The 17,763-nt window shown below is 45.5% G+C and overlaps 1 protein-coding gene across 6 annotated transcripts in view; it reads left to right on the forward strand.

The window, feature by feature from the left end:
• The window catches only part of EXPH5 (exophilin 5), a 77,726-nt gene that overhangs the window by 36,310 nt on the left and 23,653 nt on the right, over positions 1–17,763 (forward strand). For 4 of the 6 annotated variants that reach the window (XM_086679184.1, XM_086679183.1, XM_086679185.1 and 1 more), the window contains 2 exons: positions 10,741–10,901; positions 12,438–12,600. In XM_086679184.1, the coding sequence (XP_086535310.1) occupies positions 10,741–10,901; positions 12,438–12,600 (324 nt within the window). Of the gene's footprint in view, positions 1–10,740; positions 10,902–12,437; positions 12,601–13,273; positions 14,075–17,763 lie in introns of those variants that run through there. The other 2 variants (XM_086679188.1, XM_086679187.1) reach the window with 1 other exon arrangement.

Here is a 17,763-nt window from a genome sequence, read left to right on the forward strand (position 1 = left end):
GTGGGCGGCCAGGCAGGTGTAATGACAAGTGATCCAGCATAATTTGCAAAATCAGAGGTGACATGGCGAGCTTTCCCAGGTGGCTTGGGTAAAAGGAATGAATGGAATGGATTAAAAAGAGGTAAGATGAACCTCGGAAGACAGAAAAGCCGTGATGGCTGGCTGCATGAGGATTTGGCACTTAGTCTGATTCAGAGTGGACAGCCAGCCTTCCTTCAGCACCTGCTTTAGGACGACTGATCAGTAAGACGTCACTCACTGTGATGTGACCCGGTGTGGGAATTACACATCTTGGTGTTACCTAGACTACTTATTTTCTTCCTTGCGTTGTGACTTCATCTCGTGTGGGAATAAACATCCGGGACGGCTCTAATGGCCTGTTTAAGAAATATGGAAAAGGTCGCCTTTTAGTCCAGATTGGGTGATCTCAATCACAGCCATTCAAGGAACCTAAAAGGGCTTCATTATCTAGCTTGGCTTGAACGCTGGTGCCATTATTTTGCAGCCACTCTTTGAGTTCTAAAGGTTCGTGTTTTTGTTCTTATTGTTGCTACGGTTCATCCCTTCTCTTTGAGAGTTCCTTCCTCCAGACTTCCCTCTGCGGTTTAACTTTGCTGTCAGCACAAGAACACATTTTTCAAGACACCTGCTTGCTTGCTCTCCTCCCTGCCTCTCCGTGAGTCATGGTTGTGGACGGAAGCGAACAACAGGCTGTGAGGTCAGGGACAAAGGCTCTCAGAAAACAGTCTTCCGAAGAGCCAGAGAGAGAGATTGGAGGCCAGGCCCCGGGCTGTGAAGCTGCTGGTGCGGCCGTGAACAAAGGCTTTTACTTTCTTTCCTCCGCCTCATCCTGGCTGAGAACTCATAATGTTTGTTTTAACGCTTTCCCTAGCAGATGAGCGATAAGAAATCTGTACCTGGAAGTGCACCTTTCAGGAGCAGAAAAACAAAGGGGCCCACTTTCCTGAAATGCATTTCCTTGGGGTTTCCGGGTTTGGAAAAGGTCCTTAGTTGGACAGCCTGATCCAGACTCCATTATAACATTCACCCGACGTCCTAGCTCTGACTCAGGAAACAGCTCCCGCCCCGTGTCTTTGTTTGTGATTTTCTATGTGTTGTGGTTGCTGGGCAATATGAAACCAAAAAAAAAATCATTGAATTTCTGCGTGGGAGGAAAATTTTAATGCTGCTTTGATCTACGATTCAAGCGACAAATCCACTTGTACAGGATTCAGCCGCACAGTTTTTTCTGGGGTTCACTGATGTTGAAGCCTGCGAGCCCAGGAGAGGGTGTGGGATTTGGGAAATATTTTGGCAAGAGGTCCATGAAGCCGAGAGGGGAGGGTTGATAGAGATCGGTCTGCTAGGCTGCCTGGAAAGCAGAACAACGTGTAACAAGGTGGTTCGTGAACAGGAAGGCCAGCTGTAGGTGTCCAGGAGCCGAGGACATAAGAAAAGTGGAGAAAAAGTGAGAGTGAGGAGATGAAAAGGGGGAATGAGAATAGCACAGAGAGGAAGGGATACCCTCAGCAGGAGCAGCTCCTAAGGGAGCAGTGTTGAGAAACGTTTGAGATCTTTGTGCCAAGAAAACGGAAGGTATAATTGGTGCTTTCTGGCGTAGGGGAATCGTCTGCTCTCAACGTTTGCCCACCTGTATGCTCCTCGGTCATATTTGGGTCATCGTTACTACCTTCTTCATTGGCGAAAGTCACTCTGAGCTTACGTATAGCAGTTGCATGCTTATCAGGTCATGAGTTCTCATCCCAGGGCAGTGCTCCAGCCTGCGGGCTCAGTTAAGTCTCCGGAAGCGAGGACATCAAGTCCAAACGCAGCATTGTGAGGATTTAGCAATAATTGCTGCAAAATCCTGTGAGTAGGAGCCCCACAGCCCCTGCTGTGATTAATTTTTATAACTTCACCCGGAGACCGAGAGATTGGCGAGGTTGTTTGGTTTTTGTTTTTGTTTTTTTTTTTTTTGTATGAGATTTTGTTTTAGGACCCTTTTCAGACTTATGCTACTTCTTTTTTTTTTTTTTAATTTTTTTTTTTCAACGTTTATTTATTTTTGTGACAGAGAGAGACAGAGCATGAACGGGGGAGGGGCAGAGAGAGAGGGAGACACAGAATCGGAAACAGGCTCCAGGCTCCGAGCCATCAGCCCAGAGCCTGACCCGGGGCTCGAACTCACGGACCACGAGATCGTGACCTGGCTGAAGTCGGACGCTTAACCGACTGCGCCACCCAGGCGCCCCAGACTTATGATATTTCTTAATGATTTAATTCTGATGTAGGAATAATGAGTCTTTTCATTTCGCTGCACATTTAATTTTATTTAATCTTTTAATTTTTTTAATGTTTATTTTTGAAGGAGAGAGAGAGAGACAGTGTGAGTGGGGGAGGGGCAGAAGAGAGGGAAACAAAGACTCTGAAGCAGGCTCCAGGCTCTGAGCTGTCAGCACAGAGCCCGACGCGGGGCTCGAACTCATGAGCTGTGAGATCATGACCTGAGCCAACATCAGACGTTCAAGCGACTGAGCCACCCGGGCACCCCTTCACCATACATTGGAAACCAGAAGATATCTTCAAGATAATCTCATCTGTGTTTATGTTTTTAAGTTGTGCATAACAAACCATCCCGAGGCTTCAAGGTGCAGAAGGACTTCTGTTTATCAGCTCACAATTCTGTGGGATGGCCATTTGGGCTGCACTCAGTCGGGTGGCTCTCCTGGTCTCGCCTGGACTCTCCCACCGGGCTCAGCTACATCTGGATGGGCTAAGGTGGCTTCTTCACTCACAGGTCTGGCAGGTGGCCATGCCAGGCCGCTCATGTTCTCATTCTCCCAGAGGCCAGCCCGGGCTTCCTTTTGCACCAGAATCAAGATTCTGAGAGGCAGAGAGAAGGCAGAGGCTGTGAGGCTTCCTGAGGCCTGGGCTCAGAAGTCCGACCATACCTCTTAATTACGTTCAGTTGCTCTAAGCCCAAGGCCAGTCTGGATCCAAGGGACAGGAGTGACAAAGTCACATGGCAAAGAAAGAAGTTTGGGGAAGTGAGGAGTTGTGAAGACCTGCTTTGTAACAGTCTGCCTCATCATCCAACCTCCTTTCACAAATGAGGGAAATAAAGCCAGGAAAGTTAAATATTTGGCCAAGATCACCCAGCTCGAACCTGACCCTGGTCCAGTGCTCTTTGAACTCTCTGAGCAGACAAGGGGTGCAGGGCCAAGAATGGAACATAAAGAGATAGCTGTCATTCACGGAGCACATGCTAAATGTTAGTAGGAAGTGAGCCACGAAGATGAGTACAAAAGTCTGCTCAGGGTAAAGATGAGCAAAGAAAAAATGAGTTGGAAAGGTCAGCAGGGGCACAGTGGGAGAAGGGAGACAAGATTCATGACGTCAGGAGGAACCTCAGGGGACAGACTCGTTCTGCGGGTGCTCGAATGGCATCACAGCAGCACGGGGACGACGAAGATTTGTGGGGATGAGGAAGGAACATTGTGAATTGGAGCAGAGGGCTGGGATTGTGGCTCAGCAAGAAAAAACCTGATTTAGTGGAGTCAAGTTCATCAGCCTGGAGGTAGAATAGATTACAAGTGTAGGCACCCGTCCCTCCTGATATGTTGAGTCAGGCCGGACTGACGAAGCCAGCAAGGTGTGTGTAATTTATCTGTGTGCCTGTCGTCTGGAAGCCTCAAGGGTCTGGTCGTTGGCGTAGATTGCATGGCCTGCCCCACATGGCTGCCTGAGTATGTGACAAGCCCGCATAGAGGAGGAAGAGCTGGGGCTGCCTGCCTGGCTATGAACTTGGTTGAATTCCATCTGCAAGCGAATGTTCTCTCTCCCGGACTGAGGCCAGCTGAGACTTAAAATACTGTCCTTTTAAGGTTGACATGTCTTCAGGTTAAGGTTATTTGTTTTTTCTGCTGGTGTTGAGCTTTGATATATATTTTTTTAAGTAAATAGATCAGTCTAAACCACTGCTTTTACCGTCGTGTTCTTTGTGATAGAAGCAGCTCAGTCAGCCATTATAAATCTACTGACTATACTTTATAGGACGTAGAACTCTGGTGTAAAACATTAAGGAGTTGAGTTATAGGTACCTAGAGAGTTTAGACTTGTATGTCATTCACAGCTTCCCTTCCTGGGTTTTCTTCACTTCAAAGGCCAGAACTATTTATGTTTTACTTCCTTTAATAATCAGAAAATGCAATTTCTTTTTCTTTTTTTTTACTCCCTGACCCTTGGGTTTTCTGGCTCTTGGCTGTATGTATTTACCCACTTTCCTGACAGCTTTGCAATATCTCTGCTTTAAAAGCCACTGCATTTCTTTTTTTTTTTAAGTTTATTTATTTAAAAAAAATTTTTTTTAACATTTATTCATTCTTGAGAGACAGAGAGACAGAACATGAGTGTGGGAGGCGCAGAGTGAGAGAGGGAGACACAGAATGTGAAGCAGGCTCCAGGCTCTGAGCAGTCAGCACAGAGCCCCACGCGGGGCTCGAACTCATGGACCACGAGATCATGACCTGAGCTGAAGTCGGACGCTTAACCGACTGAGCCACCCAGGCTCCCCTTATTTATTTATTTTAAAGTAATTTCTCCACCCAAGGTGGGGCTCAAAATCACAACCCCGAGATCAAGAGTTGCATGCTCTAGTGAATGAGCCAGCCAGGTGCCCCAGAAGCCACTGAGTGTCTTTGAAATCATGCCCTTTTATGTATCTGCATGTACTACTGTCTGCATTTCATTTCTCATTGCCTACAGGAGACAAATATTAGCATAAGCACATCCACAGATTATGTTTTTCCTTCCCTAAACCTAATCAGAATGAAAGTCAGAAACCTGGGGGGAATAATTAGAGTGAATAACAAAAGTAACGAGTCCGTGTTTTATTAAACGTGCCTCATTCCGGTGAAAAAACCTGAGGCATTGTCATAAATTGATAAAATGTACAATTGCCGAAACACAAAATGTCATTAGTAAGCAGACATGTGGGAATGTAATCAAACCTCCCTACTCATCAAAGAAATGTAGCATTTTTTTTTTTTTAAGCAAAGGAAACAAAATTCCTTAAAAATAGCTGGAGCACCCAGGTGGCTCAATTGGTTAAGCATTCGACTCTTGATCTTGGCTCAGGTCATAATATCACCATTTGTGAGTTTGAGCCCCGAGTAGGGCTGTCAGCATGGAGCCTACCTGGGATTCTCTCTCTTTGTCTCTCTCTCTCCCTTCGCTCTCTGCCCCTCCTCCGCTCACGTGTGCTCTGTCTCTCTCTTTCTTTCTCTCTCAAAATAAATACACGTTTTAAAAAGAAAGAAAAATAGTGGCCCGCAATTACAAGCATGGTACCTTGAAAGTATTAAATTCAGAACATAAAAATACTCAAAATAATAGCATGTAGTATTCTCTAGGTATCCACTTACCATCTTGTACATCACTGGTGTGAATAATATGCTGCAGCCCTTGTGAGAAGCATTTTGGGAGGGTGTATAAAGAATAAAAAAAAAATGTGATTGACTCTTGGACGCGATAATTCAATGTCTGTTAAAGGCACTGCAAAAATTAAAAATTCACATTGGTGTTCCCCACAGCGGTATTTGTAAGGGAAAATCGTCACGTTCTTCACCAGAGGAATAGTAAATAAATTCTAGAAATCATGCTAGCTTGGATATTATGCAAATATTTAATGATTGCTCCAAAGAGGAGTAATGGTAAAGGTGTTCAATATATAATGTTGTTTTTTTGAAGATTACGTATGCCCCATCTCTGTGAATGGCATCATCTGTGCACCTGTGTGAATCAGAAATTGGGGCATCTTCCTTGGCATGTCTCTGACTCCTAGCTCTCCAGAGTTACTTCATCACTCGGTGGGCACTTGGAGGTAAATTTTACCCACACAGTAGCTCTGAACACGTTCTACTTTTCTTCTGCTTCACCACCATCATCCTGGTCTAAGAAAACACCTCTCTCTCCTGGACCCTGCAAGTACCCTGACTACTCTCCTCTTCTCCACTGGAATCTTCTCCCCACCTATAGCTGGGATGTTTTTTCTTTAGTTATTTTTCTTTAATTATTTCTATTAGTTATTTTTCTTTAATTATTTCTTTGATTATTTTAAACAAATTAATTTTCTTTAATTATTGAGGTATACTTGATGTATAGCATTATATTACTTTCAGGTGTGCACCATAATGATTTTCATATTTGTAGACACTGCAAAATGATCACCTCAGTAACATCTATCACCACACATAGCTACAACTTGTTTTCTTGTGCTGATGACTTTTAAGATCTACTCTCTTAGCAACTTTCAAATAGGTACTACTCTGTTATTGACTGTGGTTGTTGTGCTGTACATGACGTCCCCGGGATTTATTTTTTCTGGAACTGGAACTTGGTTTTGACTCCCTTCACCCATTTCTCTACCTGCCCCCCCATCCCTCACCTCTGGCAGCCACCAATCTGTTCTCTGTGTCTATGAGGTTGGTTTGTTGTTGTTGTTTAAATTCCACATGTAAGTGAGATCGTCTGGTATCTGTTTTTCTCTGACTTATTTCACTTAGCGTAACTCCCTCAGGTTCTATTCACGTTGTGGCAAATGGCAAGACTTCATTCTTTTTTATGGCTGAATAGTATTCCGTTGTGTGTGTATAATTGTGTATGTATTGTATTGTACATACATATTATACATATATAGTTTCATATTACATATAAAATTGTATTTGTGTCATATTTTGTTTTTCCATACAATTACAATTCCAGAGGCGCATGTACTTTTTGAGTTAGTGTTTTCATTTTCTTTGGATAAATACGCAGAAGTGGAATTGTGGGTCATATGTGGTAGTTCTCTTTTTAATTTTTTGAGGAACCTCCATACTGTTTCCACAGCGGCCGCACAAATTACATTCCCACCACCAGTGCGTGGGTATCCCCTTTTTCCACATCCTCACCAACACTTGTTATTTCTTGTCTTTTTGGTACTAGCCATTCTGCCTGGTGTGAGGCGAGAACTCATTGTGGTTTTGATTTGCATTTCCCAAGTGATTAGTAATGTTGAGCATCTTTTCATGTGCCCTCAGGCCGTCTGTATGCCTTCTTTGGAAAGATGTCTATTCAGATCCTCTGTCCATTTTTTAATCAGATCGTTTGGTCTTTTTGCTACCAACTTATATGTGTTCTTTATGTATTTTGGTAATGAACCCCTTATCAGATATATGATTTGCAAACGGTTTCTCCCTTTCCATAGGTTGCCTTTTCATTTTGCTGATGATTTCCTTTGTTGTGCAGAAGCTTTTTAGCTTAGGGTGATCTTTGGAAAATGCGAACCTCGTGTGCCATGCCACTGCCAAGTCAATAATGCATTCTTGCTGCTGCAGGACTAAATGCCAGACTGTTCACCCCATGCTCACGCTGCATGATCTAGCAGCCGCCTCTCGGCTCTGCCCTACGGCTAGTAGGTCCGTCGTCTCCATGTCCACACTGCAGCCAGGCTGGCCTCATTTCAGCTTCAGGCCATGTGTCATCTTCACAGGAGAATCTTTGCTCCCGCCTCAGACGAGGCTCCTTGTTTCGTGTTCTCCTAGAACCTGTTTACTTTTCTACTGTTTGCCCCCAAAGGGTGTAAATTCCATGAGGGCGAGGACTTGACTTGTTTACTGCTCTTCACCCAGAGTTTCAAATGTGTGTTGAATGAATAAATCATACTCACCACTCTTTGTTACTTTACATCTCTGTTGTTATCGGGCTCAAGTCTGCCTCTTATTGGATGGAGAGTTCCATGGGGTAGAAACCGTGTCTGCTCTCTTCAGCATCGTATCCCTGCATTGTACCATAGGAGGACTTCCACACATGAATATTCAGTAAATTTTGTCACAGCCGTGTGAAAAATCACGTCAGATGGGTAATAGTGTTTGTGTTAGGTTTGTGAAAACAACTGATTTTTTTCCCCTCTGTCTGCAAGAAAAATTATAATGGAAAAAACACAACAATATAAATAAAAATTCAGACAGAAAGAAAGAATAGGTTCATATATTACATTTACTGAATACACATAATAAAAAAAGCTAAAGATAGAAATGATATCTATAATTATTCTGCACTAAGAGATCAGATGTTTTGTTTTTTTCCCCCACTATGTCTACATGGATGCAGCATTTTACGTAGCTCATAGTCTATGAAATGTGCATTTTGTTTTTCTTGCTTCATTCTATGTCACGTGCATTTCCCCAGGATTCTGCATTGCCTTTGCATACTTATTTTTAGAAACTGCATAAAGGGGGCGCCTGGATAGCTCAGTTGGTTGAGCGTCCAACTTCGCTCAGGTCACGATCTCACCGTTCACGAGTTCAAGCCCCGCATCCAGCTCTGCGCTGACAGCGGAGCGTGTTTGAGATTCTCTCTCCCTTTCTCTCTGCCCGCCCCCCTCTCAGAATCAAATCAACGTTAAAAAAAACAACAACAACAACCAGAAACTACAGAAAGTTCAGTTAAATTAACGTACAGGGAAGGGGGCTATTTCTTTGAGGCATAGTTCCTAGAGTAGAGTTCACACCGTATGAGCATTCCCGCAGAGATACGGATTGCGGACTTCATTGGCCAGAAGCTGAAGAAGAAACAGGCGGCGATGCATGTGAGCGCACGTGTAGAGTGAGAGCTTGAGGTGAAATTGAGCGAAGTGTGATTATGTTCAAAGAGAGTCCCTATTGCATCAAGGCTCTAATAAGAACCAAGAGATACAGTCACACCGATGGGAGAATCCCGAAGTCAGGTAGCTTGGCTGTCCTGACATGAGGTGGGTGTGTCGACGTCAGGGCTGGTGCTGCAGGTTGGGCTCTAGCGATGGGGGAGGACTGGGAGGAAGCGGAGGTGGTGAATAAACGCGGGGCACTGATAAATGAGGTATTGAGAAGTTGGAGGCGGCCAGCACCCGGTAGGGACAGTCACTTGGGGTCTCTGAGTCTGTTCGGAAGGGACGTGGCAGGACAGGGGAGTGACGGCATTGGCACACGGAGGCCCCGAGCGGATGTTGTGGGCTGGACGTGACATTGCTGCCTGATGCTTTTCAAAATGCAAGTCTGGGCAGGATGGCCTTTGGCTTCCTTCTCGATTATTTTGTAAAACGACAGTATCGTAGCCCCAAGCAGGAGCGTGGGTTGCAGCCACCTCGGTTCAGCACCTTTAACCCCAGATTTGCCGCTCTGTGGCCGGCTTGCTCCCGTCTACTTAGTGACACCAGCTCCCCCGCACTTGTGTTCCACAGAGGACCTCGCATAAAAGGGCGGGTGATGCAGAGTCACATGCCATCCTTCCCCTGACGGCAGAACTGCCCAAGCTCGGACCCCACCCACGAGCCCAACATGTTCAGCAGCACCACACCAGCCTGTCACATCATGGGCTCCAGTCTCCCCTTGCTGCTGTTTGCCTCCGTCCAGGGCACGCACGCTCGCTCTCGCTCTCTCTCTCGCCCTCTGGATTAACTACCTTTCATTTCCAAACAGTTCTAGCGTTTTCCCGAAATGGAGCGAAACCGTCTGCTTTGAAAAAAAAAAAAATCACCACCAGTGATTCAGTTAAGGACTTAGAGCGGCATTTTCATTGGAAACAGGACTGAGCACGAGAGGGCAGGGAGGAGAAGGAAGGCATGGTGGGATTTGGGGCCTGGCGTGGGGCTGACACACTTGTGCTCTGGGCGCCTTCCCTTCACATCTCACATCCCAGTGCCCTTGCAGATTTGGCATTACCTGTGGGCTCCTCCATGCGCTTTTGTGGTTTGGGGTGTAAAGAATTTCGCTACTTTTTAAAGAAATTTCTTAAATGGCTTTATTTTTGAGAGAGAGTGAGAGAGACAGAGCGTGAGCAGGAGAGGGGCAGAGAGAGAGGGAGACACAGAATCGGAAGCAGGCTTCAGGCTCCGAGCTGTCAGCACAGAGCCTGACGCGGGGCTCGAACTCATGGACCACGAGATCGTGACCTGAGCCGAAGTCAGACGCTTCAACCGACTGAGCCACCCAGGTGCCCCAGAGAATTTTGTTATCTAAAACTAGATTCAACCATTTCTTCTCTGCATGTTAACTCTATCTTTGGCCACTGGATGGGCAAGTAAGGACCCTGTTATATTCAGTGTTGAATCCCCACTGTCCACACTGGGACTGGTACATGGACATTGCTCAATAAATAGTGAATGAATGAATGAATGAATGAATGAGTAATCAGAACTAGAATATTCTGGGTGGCTCAGTCAGTTAAGCATCGAACTTCGGCTCAAGTCATGATCTCACGGTTCATGAGTTCGAGCCCCGTGCTTGGCTCTGTGCTGACAGCTCACAGCCTGGAGCCTGCTTCAGATTCTGTGTCTCCCTCCCTCTCTGCTCCTCCCCTGCTTAAGCTCTGTATCTCTCTGTCTCTCAAAAGTAAGTAAACATTTACAAATATTTTTTAAAAAAAGAACTAGAATATTCTGGTTTTCCATATCATTAAACTATCGATCATTGCTCATCCCAGGTTGTCATTACCAGCTTGATTATTTTAATGACTAGCAAAACTTAGATTGTCATCGTATTTAGAAAAACACAGCCAAAAATGGACACAGTGGTAAAAAGGAAATTCTGACTAGAGCAGCTTTCTCCCCAGACTCCGTTTACACAGTTCTTCTACTAGGTCACGTTTGGCCTCCTGTCACATGAGTTTGCACTTGATGTGAAGAAATTTAAAGGGCACATTGGTATTTTTGTTTCATTTCAGCAAACTCCAGAAGACAAAGAGGGATATCAGATGGCTTCAAGGAGTGACTGGTGAATGGTTTGAAGAAATTCAAAGAAAGAAGTTTTGCAATGAAACAGACGTTAGCCAGATGTTGAAACAACCACTCACATACAGGCTAAGGAAAGGGATGGCAGAAAATGGTGAGGAAAAAACTTACACGTCTAAATTTTTTTTTTCTTATAGCCTGGTATGATAGATAAGGACTCCAATGAACCAATCCATGTTTTGGGCTATTTTAAAATCATAAGGTACAAGAGTTTTCTAACATAACATACAGTAAGAAGAGTCAACTGAAAATGTACTGTAATGTCCTAGGGGTGTGTTTTTAGAATGGGGCAAGATAGCATAGTGGTTAAGAACACACATGTTGAGGGGCACCCGGGTGGCTCAGTCGGCTGGACATCTGACTTCGGCTCAGGTCATGTTCTCACGGTTTGTGGGTGTGAGCCCCAAGTTGGGCTCTCTGCTGACAGCTCAGAGCCTGGAGCCTGCTTCTGATTCTCTGTCTCCCTGTCTCTCTCTCTCTCTCTTTCTCTCTCTCTCTCCCCCTCTCTCTGTCCCTCCCCCACTTGCGCTCCCTCTCTCTCTTCCTCTCAAAATAAATAAACATTAAAAACAAAAGGACACACAAGTTGGTATCAAAGGAGACTTGGATTCAGATCTCCACTCTGTCTCTCTGTATTCTCTATTCTTTCAGAATCCATGTGACTGTTCACATGGATTACTTATTCTCTGTTACTAGTATTCTCTCTGTTACTTATTCTCTCTAAGCCTCAATTTTCTCATCTTTAAATGGGTGTGATGATACCTACCTCATAGGGCGGTTGTATACGTACAAAGTGCTGAGCTGGAACATGGTAAGCACTTCTGTGCTTTCTGTCCATTCTGTAAAATGGACAACATTTTACAGCCCCCATAATAAATAAACCTCTCTAAAAAGACTCACAGTTCAGATTTTGAAGTTAACCCAACGTATACCATGGCTGCTTCCCCCTTCCGTGGAATCCCTCTAGTGTTTATAAATTCAGCATGTCCAAAAGTATGACAGTATTATAGACTTCGTATACGTTGATCCTGCCTTAGGGTTTTTAATACTCACATATGTAACTATACATTACCTCTACACCTATTAGACCTGTTTCCGTTATAGGCACGCACGCATAGAAACCACATTGTAGCAAATAACACGTACACAGAGATAGATTTTTGATGGAACTAAGGAACACTTTAAATGGCTTCATTTCCTTTTCCTTGACTTTCTTTGGTTGCAAAAAGTTACATGTAGAGTATCTGTCACTATGGTTTTAAAGTACTAAAATAAAAATGTCTGAAGGACGGGGCAGCTAAAAGCCACTTGAAAGTTGAATGAGGTCCCTGACACCCCACCTTGGGCCTCGAACAGATTGGCACAGCTGGTTTACAGGGAGGGATGTTCCACGGAACTGTGGTCCACGGTGCGTATTGAAAGCCTCCCTGCCCTTTCCAAGCATTTTCTCTGTTCAGCAGAACCGTCAGGGGCACAGAGCTCCCCTGATTCCTCGGGTCTCCATGGGGGAATGCCTGCTGCGTTTTCAGTCTGCAAAGGGAGGTGGGAAGCAAGATCAAAGTCTTAGTTCTCGGAGATACATTCACCTGGAAATACTGAGTGGTGCCCCCTTTCTCCAATGTTCGTCTAGATCGTGTGGAATTACAGACGTCAAGATCTAAAACTACACCTCATCAAAGAAACCCCATGGCTGTTTCTTCCCGGCTGAGCTTCAGATCGTCATTTTCTTCCCTGTTCTCATTCAGAAAATCCAGAAGGGAGACTTCAAAGCTTCTGTCACCGGCACAGAAAGGGTGAGTGAAATTCAGATCATGTGACGGCTCACTAGTTATCTGATGCCAGAGGCCAGTGGCCTGTTTTGTGTTCAGAATGTTTAATGTTTGTTCTCAGGCTTTAAATTCAGATAGGAACAAAGGAGACGGGACTTAGCTCTCATAGGGACAAAGTCCTTATGAAACCACGAAACTTGGCTCTTTGGGAATCCAACTCCTAACCAATTGCACACGTTGCAGGTAGTGCCCTGGGTGGATGAAGGGTTAAATGTTGGGAAGAAATGGGGTGCCTGGGTGGCTGAGTCGGTTAAGCGTCTGACTGTGGCTCAGGTCATGATTTCATGGTTCGTGAGTTCAAGCCCCGCGTTGGGCTGTGTGCTGACCGTGTGGAGCCTGGAGCCTGCTTTGGATTCTGTGTCTCTGTCTCTCTCTGCTCCTCCCCTGCTCTCTCTCTCTCTCTCTCTTCTCAAGAATAAATAAACATTAAAACATGAAAAAAAAATCCGACTTCACCTCAGGTCACAATCTCGCTGTCTGTGAGTTCAAGCCCTGCGTCGGGCTCTGGGCTGATGGCTCAGAGCCTGGAGCCTGCTTCGGATTCTGTGTCTCCTTCTCTCTCTGCCCCTCCCCTGCTCATGCTCTGTCTCTCTCTGTCTCAGAAATAAATAAAAACATTAAAAAAAAATTGTTGGGAAGAATCATGGACAGTTTCCCCCACTGCTTCTAGAGGCTGGTGTGTACCCAGCCTGGTCGGGAAGATATTTTTAAATCAAAACTACTGTTTCCTTGGGCATATAGGTATCTGTGGTCACAAGGAGAGATGACGTGTAAAGATTGAGGTGAAAGTAAATAAGATGAGAACAGAGAATAGAGGAAAATTGTCTTTTTTAAACCGAGGGAATAAATGTGTTCCTGTGACTGGCAGGTTTCAGGACAGCTTTTCTGATGTGGTTACCCAGAATTTCAGCTTCAGGTGCAGGAAGGGAGGTTTTGGGGAGAGTGGAGGCATAGTTCCGGATCGTTCGCAGTGTGAACCCGTATAAATCAGTTCGTCTTGACTCATGGGTTGTTAAATCGTTTTCTGAAAAACAAGCCAAGCTTTGCTTACGTGCCGTTGAGCTGACTGCTAAATATTTTCGGCCTGTCTTCCTGGTTGAGAAGCTTCCCGCCCTCTTAAGGTGTCGGCCTCACATGTGATGTGTCCACCGATTAGAAAGGGGGCGTTGCTGCGCTGGATAGGAGGTGCCCGAGGACACCCTCGCTGCACAACAGCCCGTGGCCCGCCGCCGGTGGGCGTGGGGAGAGGCTGCCCGGCCTGCAGAACAGAACCCTGAGCTTCCCTCTCCCCTCCTGGGTGGACGAACGGTGTTTCGCGCCCAGCTCCCACCTGAGCCTGCTCTTGTCTTTGCCGAAATAGTGGAGGGCTGAGCAGCATGTAGGTTTCAGTGCCTGTCCCCCCCACAGAGCCGCTTGTCAGGAAGTGCTCTTCAAACAGGTAAGTGGCTTTTTCTTCGTGAGAGTGTTTGCCCTCACCTGGGGGTTTAAAGCCCACGAGTGTGTCCTTTAAAGGACAGGCGTTTTATAAGGAGAAGAGAAATACTCCTGGCACGTGGTGTAGCTGGAACTTGTGATGTAATTTGTGTTTTCGGTGATTTTCTGTAAGGCAGAGTTTTAGATAGCTCAGCCGTCTCCCATCAGGAAACCAGGAAAAGTTGAGGAACCTGTTCACTCTGTGGGCAAGTTATTTCCAAGCTCATGTTGCAAGCCACTGCCCAAGTGGGTCGGAGGAGACAGAAAATCTAGATTCTCCATCTGGGTATCCTGTGTGTGTGTGTGTGTGTGTGTGTGTGTGTGTGTGTTTTAATGTATATTAAATTTTGAGAGAGAGAGAGAAAGAGCACTAGCAGGGGAGGGGCAGAGACAGGGGGAGACCCAGAAACCGAAGCAGCATCCAGACTGTGAGCTGTCAGCACAGAGCCCGACGTGGGGCTCGAACTCACAAACCACGAGATCGTGACCTGAGCTGAAGTCGGACGCCCGACCGACTGAGCCACCCAGGCGCCCCCGTGTTTGCTTGTTTTATTTAATGTTTATTTATTTTTGAGAAGGGCGGGGGGCAAGGGGCTGAGAGAGAGGGGACAGAGGATGCAAAGCAGGCTCCAAGCTCTGGGCTGACACCAGGGAGCACGACAGGGGGCTCGAACCCACGAACTGTGAGATCGTGACCTGAGCCGAAGTCCGACGCTTAACCGTCTGAGCCACCCAGGCAGCCCCATGTTTTTTTGGTTATAGACCAAATTGGAAAAAAAAAAAAAAAAAGGAAACTTTTATTTAGCAACCGTCCTTCTCGTAGACCAAAATGCCTTGTAGCTTTTTTACAACTGTGCACACTGAAACATAAAAATAAGCATGCAGATGTGAAACAGATTTTATCCTTCAAGTATATATGTGGATGTTCGGCAGTTTTCCAAATGTGTCTTCTCTAAATACATTTTTAGTTGCAAAGTGGAAATGGAATGTGCGGGTACAGAATATCGTGAAGGCACTATTTTTTGCTCTTAAGTTTCAGTAGGTAAGCTGTACAAATATGTCCTTTTCATTTTTAAATATGTGTGTGACGTAAATATTTGGATATAAATTCTGAGTGTGTGTGTGTGTGTGTGTGTGTGTGTGTGGCCAGGAGGTGGTTTAAGGTAGGAATATACATTGTGTGCTGTCCTCTTCCAGACACTCTTTCCTCTTAAGTAGAACTTGACTTTCTTTGGCAGTTCTGATCTTTTGAAATACAAAATCAGCCTTCTAAATCCATGATTCAAGAGCTCCTCCTCGCCTATTACTGCACCAGGAGGGACTGGCAGAGGGCTCCGGAAAGCACAGTCATCCTGTGCCAAGTAGGATTCAGGTTTCTACTTGCCTAAGCCATCAAGGCTCAACGTTGTCACACTGGGTGCTCCGGAGAACAAGTCAGCAAAGCAGTTTAGAGGATCTTTTGCAAATCACAGAAAGGGAAACAAGCCCTCTGGGCAAAACACAGCCTTCTGTTCAGCCCTGAGAGACTTGAGTATCAGAGAAATTACTTTTCATCTTTTAAGCTGTGGTTTAACTGAGAAATGCTGCCAGATAATGGATAACTCTCCCCAGAAGAAAATGGATTTGGTCATTTCATCAGGTGCTCACTTTAAAAGTTTTTTTTTTTTTTTTAACTTTATTTATTTTTGAGAGAGATGGAGACAGAGCGAGAGCGGGGGAGGGGCAGAGAGAGAGAGGGAGACACAGAATCCGAAGCAGGCTCCAGGCTCTTAGCTGTCAGCACAGAGCCCGATGCGGGGCTCGAACTCACAGGCTGTGAGATCATGACCTGAGACGAAGTCGGACGCTTAACCTACAGAGCCACCCAGGCACCCCAGGTACTCATTTTAGAAAGGCCCAGCCAGGGGTGCCTGGTTGGCTCAGTCAGTTGAACGTGTGACTCTTCGTTTCGGCTCAAGTCATGATCTCACGGTTTGTGAGTTCAAGACTTGCATCGGGCTCTGTGCTGACAGTGCAAGGCCTTCTTGGAATTCCCTCTCTCTCTCTCTCTCCCTCTCTGCCCCTCCCCACTCACACTGTCTCTGTTTCTCTCAAAAATAAATAAATAAACTTAAAAAGAAAGGCCCAGCCAGTAGAAGTATATGATATATTGAAGCTTTAATGTTCTAATATCAGTGGCAAAAAGCCATGGGAACATAGTGACTTAATGGATTACCAAAAAGGCAAAAAGTTTTGCCATTTCTGCTTCAGATATGACTAGTTTCTTCTCTCAGATATATGCGTTTCCCAAATTATCTCATTATTATTTTTTTAAGTTTATTTATTTTGAGATGGAAAGAAAGCACAAGTGGGGGGAGGGCAGAGAGAGAGGGAGAGAGAGAATCCCAAGCAGGCTCCGTGCTGTCAGAGCCCGATGCGGGGCTCGAACCCACAAACTGAGATCATGACCTAAGCTGAAATCAAGAGTCGGATGCTTAACCGACTAGGCCACCCAGGCACTCCTATCCCATTATTATTTGAATCCTGCTTGTAAATGATTGAACTATATCCTCTGTGACTCCTCCCCACTGCTAGGAAAAAGGACAAATATTTTCCATTCATGTTTTGATTTATTTATTGCTAGCCAACAATTTTGAGAGACATATGCATGTATATTGCATGTATCTTTCCCCCAACATTTCCCTGGGTGTTGTGTTTCCTCCCATCTTGTCATAGGGCATTTAGTGCCTGTGACATAGTGCTCAGAGCCCCAGCATGAAATTTCGGTAACCTAGAGCCTCAAAACTTCCTTCTACGTAGTTTGGCAAGTACCCAGTAGCATACGTCATGAGCTTACAAATGCAACCTTCCTGGCTGCCAAAGAGCATCTACGGTTGTTCGTTTCTTATCCCAGACCCCTGTTATTCCAGTGATGCCCTCCCCACCATGAATGCATGCTGGGCCTGCCACTCTGTGTCTCATGGTACCACATAATCCACAGCAAAGTGGTTTCTACAAGGGGGCCACCTTCATTCTCAAAACTGTGGTTCGTTGTGGCAATTTTAGGGATGTGGATTTCCCCCCTTACTCCTTATTTGGTGGTGTCCCAGAACTCAGGCAACGTGAAAATGCAAGGGAACTAGTTCATAAGGCTCCTGAGTAGCTTGTACAGTTAAATTTAAGAGGGGCACCTGGGTGGCTCAGTCGGTTAATCATGCGACTTCGGCTTAGGTCATGAGCTCCACTCAGGCTCTGTGCTGAGAGCTTGGAGCCTGCTTGGGGTTCTCTCTCCTCTCTCTCTCTCTCTCTCTCTCTCTGCCTCCCCCACACTCTCCCTCTCAAAATAAATAAATAAACTTAAAAAAAATTAAAAAATAAATTTAAGATCGCCTCTTTCCTTTGAGGACTGTCACCGTGCCTCGCGCATGTAAGTACCCGTGCGCAATGGAGATTGGAAAGTGGCAGCTGCTCTCCAGCTGTGAGCGCCTGCCCATTACCCTGTGACTTCAGGAAGGTTCTTTTTTCCCCTTGAGATGCAAGCAGCTTTGGTGAATACACCTCGCTCCTCCTCAGACATGCCCAAATTTGCCTGATGCACAGGGTGTACCCAGTTTAGGCGCTCCGGCTGCAACCTCGCATTACATAAGCAAGACATTCAGATACTATTCTGGAAAG

This window comes from Puma concolor, chromosome D1 (assembly GCF_028749965.1).
Source record: "Puma concolor isolate L17-30 chromosome D1, mPumCon1.1.hap2, whole genome shotgun sequence".
Classification (NCBI taxonomy): Eukaryota; Metazoa; Chordata; class Mammalia; order Carnivora; family Felidae; genus Puma; species Puma concolor.